Below are 13,052 nucleotides of genomic sequence, written 5' to 3'. Positions count from 1 at the left end.
GCACTAATTGTAGTCATTCTGAAAACAAGAAAAATACTAGATAAATCAACCGCTAGAGGCCACTAAATGCCTACGGGTAGACACTTCTAAAAACGTCAGAGTTGAAAGGTCGAAGGTTGTTTTGAAGATGGCTGCCCCCCAAGATGACATGTTTTCTCTCTGCGTCGACCCCACTAAAGTTAGCAGTTGTGTGGAAGTCCGATTTATTGACAAGATTAAGGTAATGTGCAGACAATGATTATTTTGAAAAGGCTAATTTCAAGTTTATCGGATCTAGCACCGTTTTGATGCCAAATTCATTGGCACGCATGCTGTCAATCTGTAGACTGGCTGGGCAAATCAAAAAATTATTCGCAGGACAGAATTTGTTGTCATTTTGTTGACGTTTGTTTTCTGGCAGGCTATGGCTACGTAGTTACTTGCTAGCTGTGTTAATGTTTTAGATTCATCATGGTGTAACCGATGTGAAATGGCTAGCTAGTTAGCGGGGTGCGGGCAAATAGCGTTTCAATCGGTGACGTCACTCCCCTTGCTTAGCAAGGGCCGCGGCTTTTGTGGAGCGATGGGTAACGATGCTTTGAGGGTGGCTGTTGTAGATGTGTGCAGAAGTTCCCTGGTACGAGCCCAGGTAGGGGCGAGGAAAGGGACGGGAAGGTATATTGTTACAATGGCTTATTGTAGTTAGCTAGCAAATTACTTTCACCTCCAATTACAGTCACCACCGTCATGCCACATGGATTGCTATCTGATTCCTTTTAAAACTAGCTAAGCTTTTTGTCTAGTTAAACAACTAGCATCTTGAAACGTTAGCTATCTAGGTATGCACAGAGATACCTTTTGGGGAGCTAATAAAGTGCAACGGCTAGCCTGTTCTGAGTCAATCAAATCAAATTTATTTGTCACATACACATGGTTAGCAGATGTTAATGCGAGTGTAGCGAAATGCTTGTGCTTCTAGTTCCGACAATGCAGTAATAACCAACAAGTAATCTAACTAACAATTCCTAAACTACTGTCTTGTACACAGTGTAAGGGGATAAAGAATATGTACATAAGGATATATGAATGAGTGATGGTACAGAGCAGCATAGGCAAGATACAGTAGATGGTATCGAGTACAGTATATACATATGAGATGAGTATGTAAACAAAGTGGCATAGTTAAAGTGGCTAGTGATACATGTATTACATAAGGATGCAGTCGATGATATAGAGTACAGTATATACTTATGCATATGAGATGAATAATGTAGGGTAAGTAACATTATATAAGGTTAGCATTGTTTAAAGTGGCTAGTGATATATTTACATCATTTCCCATCAATTCCCATTATTAAAGTGGCTGGAGTTGTGTCAGTATGTTGGCAGCAGCCACTCAATGTTAGTGGTGGCTGTTTAACAGTCTGATGGCCTTGAGATAGAAGCTGTTTTTCAGTCTCTCGGTCCCAGCTTTGATGCACCTGTACTGACCTCGCCTTCTGGATGATAGCGGGGTGAACAGGCAGTGGCTCGGGTGGTTGATGTCCTTGATGATCTTTATGGCTTTCCTGTAACATCGGGTGGTGTAGGTGTCCTGGAGGGCAGGTAGTTTGCCCCCGGTGATGCGTTGTGCAGACCTCACTACCCTCTGGAGAGCCTTACGGTTGAGGGCGGAGCAGTTGCCGTACCAGGCGGTGATACAGCCCGCCAATAGGATACGCTTTGTGTGGATAAAATATGGGTAGGTGCATATTACTGTATTTGACATTGCTTTTTATATCTAAACATTTGGTTTTTATTTTAGGGCAAGGGATTATTCGCCAAGAAGGCCATCAAGCAAGGAGACACCATTTTTATTGAGCGCCCTCTTGTCTCTGCCCAATTCTTGTGGAATTCCCTGTACAAGTACAAAGGTGAGGTGTTCAAGATTTAGGTGATTGACAGACTGAACACATCCTCCTTCCTAAAATCGTGGAGCAAAAATGTTCCAGCATGCTTTGCTTTCGCATGCTTTGCTTTTTAGATTAACATAGACCAAGGGGGAAACCTCACATTTTGAGTCTTTTGAATGGTCTTTCATATTTAGTGACATGACCCTTAGTTGTCTCATTTATCATCCATCCCTGTCTCTTCTCCAGCCTGTGAGTTTTGCTTGCGTGCTCTGGAGACAGCCGAGGATAATGCCCGTAGACTCAGTGGCATCCCTGACCTCAGTCTACCCCACCCCGAGCTGTGCAAAGTACATCCAGAGCTGCACCAAGCTTGCCCACAATGCCAGGTGTGTGCCTCTCACAAGTCCTCCTCATCCTCACTGCCAATTAAGGACAGTACTGATCGAAAAACACATTGTAACCCTTTTTTGAAAGTGGAAGCAAAGTACTTTTAGCATATATTTTCGTTTGTCTCCTGCATCTTCGAAAAACTGAAGTTTAATTGTAAGGATGTTTTTTCTATTAATAGCGTAAAATTAAGATGTACAGAAAGACTCATGTGAAGGCCAAATTACAGAGGAGGAACTTCTTGATGCAATTAAAGCCTTTAAGTCCAGTAAAACTCCAGGGCTGGATGGCATACCAGTTGAGGTACATCAAACCTTTTTCCATTATTAGCATGTTTTGATCACTTCTATAAAAATGGTAGACTATTGAATACTCAGCAAGAAGGTCTGATTTCACTATTACTGAAACCGGACCCAGGTGGTAAATCCAGCCCACCTAAAAAAACGGATGCCCTGTTGTGATACAAAAATTCTAGCAAATTGCATAGAATAAAACAAACAAAAAACTATTGTCAGACAAGTTTTTTTTACATGGATGATACATAGGAAATAATATAAGAGAAGTACTGGAAACAATAGAACACTATGAAAAATCGGGGAAAAAGGGCCTGGTGTTCATTTTGAAAAGTACAACTAGGATTTATAGATAGATGGAGTATTTTAATTTTGGAGGATATCTTATACAATGGGTTAAAGTTATGTATAGTAACTCCAGTTGTAAACGAGTAAATAACGGGCTACTTCTCAGAAAGTATTAAACTGTCAAGAGGAGTGAAACAATGTTGTCCACTATCAGCATATCTATTAATAAACACGTACCATTCCAGTGTTTTAATTGCTATATTGTAATTACTTCGCCACCATGGCCTATTTATTGCCTTAACTCCCTTATCTTACCTCATTTGCCCTCACTGTATATAGACTTTTTGTTTTCCACAATGCATTTTAGAAAGTTAGCAAAATTAGATATATTGCGCCATGAAAAGGTAAATACCTGTCTATTTGTGGAAAAATCACCCTGATTAATTATTTAGTCATATCCCAGTTTACGTATTTACTCATGGCCCTGGCTACACTGAACAACTTGTTTTTTTAAATGTTTTATTGTATGAGCAAAGAATATTCTAAAAATGTTTTAATAGCAAGCCAGACAAAATTAAACGTGCCTATTTATATAATTAATATGAATTCAGAGGGCTGAAATTTAAATATTAAAGCATTGAACCTTTCACAAGGCTTCAGTCATACAAAAATTGTACTTCAATCTGAACTGGTTTTCAGCAGATTAGTAAGAATAGCTCATCCCGTGTTCAAAAAAGGCTTTTTTCCTTTTAGTCAGATTACAACACCTTTCAGTTATTTGAAAATGAAATAATCTCTAGAATATCCCTATTTTTGGAACAAGCCATGGAAAGCTGGTTCAATTTCAGTTTAATCTAACTTAAAAGACAGAACAAATATTACAACAAATATTATGGTTAAACTCCTATACTAATTGATACAAATAATATATATTTTATTTTTGGAAAAATCATATAATTATCTAATCTTTGTTAATGATATCATAAATGCAGCAGAGGGGAGTTATGTCACACATACGGCTAACATTAATATACGGAAATGTCTGCTTTATTCAAAATTACAGCCAACTGATTGCAGCATTACCACGGGATGGGGGAGAAAGTAAAGAACTTGTCTGTCGGCCCTACATTAGACCAAAATTGGTTAAAGAAAAAATAAATATACCAGTTTCATTTAAGGACCAAAAAATGGACAGCTGCGCCATAAAAGTTGCAAAATAGTTGTGATGAGATGTTCAATGTTCCCGATTCCATGGCACATGGTTTATGAACTGATGGATTCAAAACGTATAGTTGTCCCATTTAAATTATTTTGCTAAATTCTTGCAACCATTAAAATGTTATGTATATGGGGGAAACATCCATCCCAGCTCTGTAGATTTTGCTGTGGGGATACAGAATCATTAGATCACTTGTTTTGGTACTGTCCACGTGTAGCGTGTTTTTGGTCACAGGTTCAGAAATGGCTTAAGATTTACAATATTTACCTGGAGATGGCACAGCAAATAGCACGGCTGGGTGACTTGAAAAGCCATAGTCAATCAATCTAATAATACTCTTAGTAAAAATGTTCATCTCCCAAAAAATTATATGAAAATAGGAAGGTTCAGAACGTTTATGAAACATTACAGCAGAGTTATTTGGGAATGAGATTGATGGGAGGATTTGAGGGTAACAGAAGGGTGGTACAAAAAAAGATAACTAATGTCTAATATTCTGTGACTGTATATTTTATGTATAAGCTTTAAGTGTAGGCCTAAGTATTGTTGTCCATTAGATTACTCCAATTAGGGGAATAATAGTTAATAAATAATAATAGTTAATAAAGGGGAAACTATAAAACATATGGGGGATTGGAAATTATGAAGACAATGACATAGATTGTGGGTTCTATTAATAGTCAATATTCAAGCTGATCTACCCCCTAAAAAATACAAATAAATACATACATTGAATTGGAAAGCAATATGGAAGATTCCTACTTTGCCTGTGTTTTCGGATCAGTAAAGATTAAGGATTAGAAGCCACTTAAATGAGATGTACCTACCCAATGCCACATGGAGATGTGTTGATATGCTGTAGCTACTTCCTCCAATCTCGTCCAGTGTCTCGTTTTGGGTTTCAGTGAGACTTTGTTTCCCCCTGCAGGTGATGTACTGTAGCAACGAGTGTCGGCAGGCTGCGGCAGACCAGTACCATCGGGCCCTGTGCCTAGGCTCCTCCCAAGAGGACCCAAACCACCCCATCAGCAAACTAAAGGATGCCTGGAGGTGAGATGGATTTTCTGTTTAATTGAATACCACTAGATGGGGCCCATATTTTCCTTGGGCTGGATTTAATATTTTTACTAGCTGTCAAATCCTTGCTTCCTCATTTCCTCTAATTCTTCACCTCTCTCTCAAAGCACCCTCCCTTGCAACTCCCTTGCTTTCAATTAGATTTGTGTAAACAAGGACGAGAAAGCAAGGATTTGACAGCTACTAACATTTTCAGATCCAGCCCCAGTAATATTTTGTCTGTGATTGCTGCAGTATGAATTGACATTGTCCCTTATCTGTCCCCTAGGAGCATGCACTACCCTCCTGAGACCTCCAGCATCATGCTCATGGCCAGGATGGTGGCCACTGTCAAACAGGTGAGCCTCCTCTGCCTCAGCCTTTTTTTGTTGAGCTTCTCCAGTTCCAAAGTGGGTTGCACTTTGTATTTGCATTCTGTCTTTGTAGTGAATGTTAGTTTGAGATTAAGGTTTTTGGAGATTGAAAGATCTTCACAATGCCTGGAGAAGCATTTAACCTGTCAGTTTGCTATAATAAACCTATATTCTTTGCATACCTGTGCATAATATGTATTTCTCAAACATAATAATAATAATAATGTTTGAATCATTTGTGTCATGCAGGCCCAAGACAAAGGGCACTGGCAGAAGCTGTTCTCTCAATTCTGCAGCCGTGCGGCCAACGAGGAGGAGGAGATTGCACATAAGCTGCTGGGAGAGAAGTTCCAGGTAAGCATAGAGATAATGGCTGTGTCTACAAATGTTAGCTACAAGCTGTTAAATCCTTGCTTCCCCCATCCTTGTTTCCTAAATTCCCCTTAAGGCTCATTGGAGGAGGTCTGAGGAAAGGACCTTGGAACACTCCTCCAATGTGCTTTGAGAAGAATTGAGGAAACAAGGTTTGAGCTTCAAATTTGGTTTAAAGAAAATGTGGTCAGTAATTACCTTTGAGTCACCATTGGAATAGATTTTAAAATGGTTACTTAATGACTGTTACCTTCATTTTGAGATTGTATTGGGTTTGTAGGGGCAGTTGACCGTACTACGAACCCTGTTTACAACGGCACTTTACGACGATCATCTCAATCGGGTGAGTGTGGCACTATTTCCCCTTTCACAACCAATTTATTTATAGACATAAAGTCGTGGCCACAAGTTTTGAGAATGACACAAATATACATTTTCACAAAGTCTGCTGCCTCAGTGTCTAGATATTTTTGTCAGATGTTACTATTGAGTGTCAAAGTCTTTTATTGACAATTATATGAAGTTGATGCAAAGTCAATATTTGCAGTGTTGACCCTTCTTTTTCAAGAACTCTGCAATCCGCCCTGACATGCTGTCAATTAACTTCTGGGCCACATCCTGATTGATGGCAGCCCATTATTGCATAATCAATGCTTGGAGTTTGTCAGAATTTGTGGGTTTTTGTTTGTCCACCCGCCTTTTGAGGATTGACCACATTCTCAATGGGATTAAGGTCTGGGGAGTTTCCTGGCCATGGACCCAAAATATCGATGTTTTGTTCCCTGAGCCACTTAGTTATCACTTTTGCCTTATTGCAAGGTGCTCCATCATGCTGGAAAATGCATTGTTCGTCACCAAACTGTTCCTGGATATTTGGGAGAAGTTGCTCTCGGAGGATGTGTTGGTACCATTCTTTATTCATGGCTGTGTTCTTAGGAAAAATTGTGAGTGAGCCCACTCCCTTGGCTGAGAAGCAACCCCACACATGAATGGTCTCAGGATGCTTTACTGTTGGTATGACACAGGACTGATGGTAGCGCTCACCTTGTTTGTCTTCTCCGGACAAGCTTTTTTCCGGATGCCCCAAACAATCGGAAAGGGGATTCATCAGAGAAAAAGACTTTACCCGAGTCCTCAGCAGTCCAATCCATGTACATTGCGCAGAATATCAGTCGGTCCCTGATGCTTTTCCTGGAGAGAAGTGGCTTCTTTGCTGCCCTTCTTGACACCAGGCCATCCTCAAAGTCTTCGCCTCAACTGTGTGTGCAGATGCACTCACACCTGCCTCCTGCCATTTCTGAGCCATCTCTGTACTGCTGGTGCCCCGATCCCGCAGCTGAATCAACTTTAGGAGACGGTCCTGGCGCTTGCTGGACTTTCTTGGGCGCCCTGAAGCCTTCTTCACAACAATTTTGAACCACTCTCCCTGAAGTTCCTGATGATCTGATAAATGGTTGATTTATGTGCAATCTTACTGGCAGCAATATCCTTGCCTGGGAAGACCTTTTGTGCAAAGCAAAGATGACGGCACATGTCCTTGCAGGTTACCATGGTTGACAGAGGAAGAACAATGATTCTAAACACCACCCTCCTTTTGAAGTTTCCAGTTTGTTATTCCAACTCAATCAGCATCACAGAGTGATCTCCAGCCTTGTCCTCGTCAACACTCACACCTGTGTTAACGAGAGAATCACTAACATGATGTCAGCTGGTCCTTTTGTGGCAGGGCTGAAATGCAGTGGAAATGTTTTTGGGGGATTCAGTTCATTTCCATGGCAAAAAGGGACTTTGCAATTCATCTGATCACTCTTCATAACATTCTTGAGTATATGCAAATTGCCATCATACAAACTGAGGCAGCAGACTTTGAAATTCAATATTTGTGCCATTCTCAAAACTTTTGCCATGACTGTACATGTTTTTCGAGCTGGTACTTGTCTACTGGGAGCGAAGAAGTAGCTAAGGCTGTAAAATAATGTCTTTGAACAATTTCTTTTGGACATGTGTGATTATGATGCAGATAGTTTATGCTATAAGGTGTGTCCTTGCATGTTACAGTGGTTTACACCTGAAGGATTTCGTTCCCTCTTCTCCCTTGTGGGGACCAATGGACAGGGTATAGGTACCAGGTAAGTTTCATCTCTAAATCTACAACTCATAAATAATGCACTGTGCCATTAGTCTGAATATTATTAAATTTAAAGTGCTGACATTGTTTTCTTATGTCTCGTTATCTAGTTCTCTCAGTCAATGGGTTCATGCATGTGATGCTTTGGCGCTGACTAGCCAGCAGAGGGAGCAATTGGATTCCTTCATTGACCAACTATACAAGGATGTCGAGAAAGGTCACAATTCCCTCATTACACTCAAATACAGTGCCGTTTCCTGTGACATCTGTACCGTTTGAGGAATACTGCGGAAAACTGATAAATAGATTTGAGTCTAAACCTACATTACCAAGAAAGTTCTTCAGAGGCTTTGTACAGCTCACATTATATGAAAGATAGTAAATAGTACTTGGCGCCTCTGAATTGGGGTGGCTTGACTCAGGCATATTTGAAATTGTTACTAATATGGAATGAACCTCCTCTACTGACAATGGAGGTCAGAGCTGAATTAGATTTGTCTCCGCAGAGACCGGTGACTTTCTGAACTGCGAGGGTTCCGGGCTCTTCCTACTGCAAAGCGCATGTGAGTCGTCACTATCGGAATCCTCAAACTTGCTCAACATACAGAATCAATTAAATTAACTAGAAATACTTTTTTTCACTGGTCAAAAGTTTGATTGTTTGATTATTTCGTCTACTCTCTAGGTAACCATAGCTGCATACCAAATGCGGCGGCATCTTTCCCGAGCAACAACTTCTTGCTTCATCTCAGTGCCCTAATTGACATCAGCCCTGGAGAGGTCAGAAGAGGATGCTGGGGGGGGGGGGGGGGGTGATCAATTCTGGCCGTGGATAGATGGGACAGAACATCCTGGCTGGCTCTGTTGTCAGCCGGTATTAGGGGTCTGAGGCTTTAAGGATTAGAGCGGTTGTGTCAGGCTGTCAGAGAGATTGAGAAGGTTTGCATCTGCCCGTTACAGAAGCATCAGAAGGGGCCAGAGAAATGTTTTGCCAGCCGATTGAATTCTGGCAAAAAATGTGAGCGCTTTCGTGTCGTTCTAATGAACATGACAGGATAGTGACAAGATTTGGCGTCTGCTGCTGAATAAACATGAAACAACCAGATTAAGTAACAAAACTTGAACAATAACTCTAGTAGTTTGTAGTGGCTAACTGTCATTCAATGTTGTGTAAATGAATCCCTATATGGTAACTGTAATGGGAGGTATTTTGATGTAAATGTCCTCATCTGCTAACATGTTAAACTCTGTTTCCTCACATTTCCAGGAGATCAGTATCAGTTACTTGGACTGCTGTCAGCGTGACAGGAGCCGTCATAGCAGACACAAAATCCTGAGGTAAACAACTGAAATCCCCTGTGTACCAATCCTTTTGACAGACTCAAACTGTTCCTAGTTCACTGTATCCTGTTGAAAGGCACTTCATCTTGAAAATCTGCAACTCCCAGAAACTGAAGGTAGTGAAGCGTGAACAAAGACTGGTCTCGGTCTCTTTTCTCAGAAAATGAGAACCAAAGATGGTGGATAAATTAAGATGGTTCACTCAGGTGGTTTACCGTTGAAGAAGAAAAAAGAAAGAAGTCCATTCCAGTCTACTTAAGGCCCAGTTCAGTCAAACATTTCCTGTGCTTTATAACACTTTATATACAAAAGTATGTGTATACCCCTTCAAATGAGTGGATTCGGACATTTTGACAGGTGTATAAAACCGAGCACACAGCCATGCAATATCCATAGACAAACATTGGCAGTAGAATGGCCTTATTGAAGAGCTCAGTGACTTTCAACTTGGTACCGTCATAAGATGCCACCTTTCCAACAAGTCAATCCGTCAAATTTCTGCCCTGCTAGAGCTGCCCCGGTCAACTGTAAGTGCTATTATTTTGAAGTGGAAACATCTAGGAGCAACAATGGCACGGCCGCAAAGTGGTAGGCCACACAAGCTCACAGAACGGGACCACCGATTTGCTGAAGCGATTTGCGTGTAAAAATCATCTGTCCTCGGTTGCAACACTCTACCGAGTTCCAAGCTGCCTCTGGAAGCAACGTCAGCACAAGAACTGTTCGTCAGGAGCGCCATGAAACGGGTTTCCATGGCCGAGCAGCCACACACAAGCCTAAGATCACCATGCGCAATGCCAAGCGGCGGCTGGAGTGGTGTAAAACTCATCCCTATTGGACTCTGGAGCAGTGGAAATGCGTTCTCTGGAGTGATGAATCACGCTTCACCATCTGGCATTCCGACGGACGAATCTGGGTTTGGCGGATGCCAGAAGAACACTACCTGCCCGAATGCATAGTGCCAGCTGTAAAGTTTGGTGGAGGAGGAACAATCGTCTGGGGCTGTTTTTCATGGTTTGTGCTAGCCCCTGAAGGGATATCTTAATGTTACAGCATACAATGACATTCTAGATGTTTCTGGGCTTCCAACTTTGTGGCACTAGTTTGGGGAAGGCCCTTTCTTGTTTCAGCATGACAATGCACCCGAGCACAAAGTGAGGTCCACGCAGAAATGGTTTGTCGATCTGTGTGGAAGAACTCTCAACCCCATCAAACACCTTTGGGATGAATTGGAACGTTGACTGCGAGCCAGGCCTCATCACCCAACATCAGTGACCAACATTAAAGCCTTCCCAGAAGAGTGGAGGCTGTTGTAGGATCGATGGGGGGACCAACTCCATATGTATGTCCATGATTATGGAATAAGATGTTCGACGAGCAGGTGTCCACATACTTTTCGCCATGTATTATATATTCCCACACTGAAGTTGGAATAATACTTTGAAATGTTGAAAATTATGATAATGCCCCTTTGGTATAAGAGTTGTTTTGGCCTGCCTGGTGACAGTGGTTTGTTAGTAGACCAATACCAAAGAGTTCTAAACCTCTGCCAATAAGAGGTAGTTTTCAGTTTTCACCTCCCAACTCAGAACCTCCCAGACAGTCCTAGCTAAATTCTTGCTTAATTGCTCTTTTTGCTTCTTTTCAACGGTTTAAATTTATAACAATCACAGTAACCTACTTAATTGTTACCCAGAAATGATTTGATATCGAGATTAAAATGTCTGCATTAGACCTTTTAACTGGTTGTCTTCCCCATAGACACAAATGCAATAGCAGCTGAGTCTGTTCTACTTAGTTCATTGACTTTCATTGAACCAGAACAAAACAGCGAGTAGGGTGTCTCGCTTCCTCTACCTGGGGTGGCATGGTAGCCTAGTGGTTAGAGCGTTGGACTAGTAGCCAAAAGTTTGCAAGTTCAAACCCCCGAGCTGACAAGGTACAAATCTGTCGTTCTGCCCCTGAACCGGCAGTTAACCCACTGTTCCTAGGCCGTCATTGAAAATAAGAATTTGTTCTTAACTGACTTGCCTAGTAAAATAAAGGTTTAAAAAATAAAATTCCTATTCAGACCCACATTGTATTATGTTTACATAAACAGTAAGTTTACCGTGTTGAATCATGGCATTTATTTTTGAGGAGCTCGCAGATTGACGCAAATGTATTTTATCAGTCTGCCTTATATTCTATATTCTTCCTTTTGTTCTCTCGCCAAGGCAATCTTTGTCCAGAACGAGACACAGAGCCGTGTGACTTATGTAACATCGTTATTCTCTTCCCAGGGATAACTACCTGTTCATCTGCTCGTGTCCAAAATGTGTGTCTCAGATGGATGAGTTGGATCTGACGTCGGATGAGGAGGAGGAGGAGGAGGAGGGGGAGGCCGAGGGGGATGACATGGAGGACGAGATGACGGACGTCTGAGGGGGTAAAAAGACCCGCTCTGTTCCCACTCACCCCCTCCCTCCCTAATCCACTCACTCAGCCATGCTAGCTAACTGCACAGTGAAAACCAACCTTAAAGAAGACCTTGCATATCACCAAACATATCAAATTCGTTATGTAACTAAATCTTTTTTTCAAGGAAAATAAGTCACCCACTGGCCCTACTCTTTGGATCTCCCCCTTGAAAAGCGTTTGCTCACATTACTGTACAGTAGCCAGACGTTTTGGCTGTCACCTCTCGTGTATCTTCTGCTTATTGGAAAAGTTTACATGGAAGACGTCCAGTTCACTAATGTTTTTCATTTATCACCGTTTTTAGTACATTTAGAATGGTAGAAACCATTAAATTGGCAAGATGTCATTTATTCCTCGTGTTGAGTGCATTAGGTGTAGATTAATTCAGACAGAATTATATGGTGCCTGTTCTGCAGAGGATAATTCACTTGGCAAACCAAGTAGTGATAACATTACAGTATGGACAGTATAGAAGAAGTAACTGACCCTAATTTAAGTACATATATTTTCATATGAGATTAGAAACGGTCATTGCAAGCGATGAGGTAACCATCAGCCAGGATATTACTCTGAGACCTTGAGCTGTTGAATGCTTTTGTCAGTTAACTATTTGCCCTTTATTGAGTAGAGCAGATTTTCACTGTTATTTGACAAATGAAATTGCTACTACTGCCCACACATGAATCAATACAACCGCAATGACTGTAATCTTCAGTGCCAACATTTTCAATGTTACCGGACAAATATGGCTAACATCGAATGACTAACTTCAATTATCTCAGTTGGCATTTCAGAGCAGTGGTGCATGAGAAACAAATTGCTTTTGATGTCACACAATGAAATGCTGCAATGTAAGAGCAGCCGTAAATAATGTATGAGAATCCTAGAAATTATCATTTTTATTGCTCTGGCATAAACCATTGAGATTAAAATGTCTTGTCTCTTATTTGCTTTATTTGTATTCTCAGTACAATTTGGATTAAAGCAGAAGTTAAGCCAACTGGCAATTTCTCAGTCTTCATCAAATATGAACCACAAGTCAACATTGTTTGAAGCAGACTGATATCCTGTGGATAACTAGATATTCTGAAGTCATTAAGTCTTATTTGTGAGTTGTCGCCAACATCTTTGAGAGCTTGAAGATTTGACAAGTATTCATTTCTAGTTATTTTCTACTTCATTAGTGGGTCTTTTGATGATTGTTTAATTTGTGTGCCTGTTATAGGCTATCTATTTGCCTGATGACTCAAAACTGAATTATTC

The 13,052-nt window shown here is 41.0% G+C and overlaps 1 protein-coding gene across 1 annotated transcript; it reads left to right on the top strand.

Annotated features, from left to right (window-relative positions):
• Positions 1-106: 106 nt before the first annotated feature.
• Positions 107-12,821, top strand: smyd5 (SMYD family member 5). The gene is made up of 13 exons (XM_064988940.1): positions 107-220; positions 1,784-1,892; positions 2,118-2,257; positions 4,987-5,108; positions 5,404-5,473; positions 5,738-5,842; positions 6,141-6,203; positions 7,919-7,989; positions 8,099-8,205; positions 8,495-8,551; positions 8,674-8,768; positions 9,256-9,326; positions 11,612-12,821. The coding sequence occupies exons 1-13, from the start codon at positions 128-130 to the stop codon at positions 11,751-11,753; spliced, it is 1,245 nt and encodes a 414-aa protein (XP_064845012.1). The 5' UTR covers positions 107-127; the 3' UTR covers positions 11,754-12,821.
• The last annotated feature ends 231 nt before the right edge of the window (positions 12,822-13,052 follow it).

The sequence above is a fragment of the Oncorhynchus masou genome, chromosome 15 (genome assembly GCF_036934945.1).
Source record: "Oncorhynchus masou masou isolate Uvic2021 chromosome 15, UVic_Omas_1.1, whole genome shotgun sequence".
NCBI lineage: Eukaryota > Metazoa > Chordata > Actinopteri > Salmoniformes > Salmonidae > Oncorhynchus > Oncorhynchus masou.
Note: the sequence above shows the minus strand (reverse complement) of the source record. Positions and strands in the feature narration are given on the sequence as shown.

Bases quoted from the DNA above. Each gene is read 5' to 3' on its own strand.
- smyd5 (XM_064988940.1), top strand. From the start codon at position 128: ATGGCTGCCCCCCAAGATGACATGTTTTCTCTCTGCGTCGACCCCACT. The intron at 5,109-5,403 runs GTGAGATGGATT...TCTGTCCCCTAG, and splicing joins AAACTAAAGGATGCCTGGAG to GAGCATGCACTACCCTCCTG. The intron at 8,769-9,255 runs GTCAGAAGAGGA...TCACATTTCCAG, and splicing joins TTGACATCAGCCCTGGAGAG to GAGATCAGTATCAGTTACTT.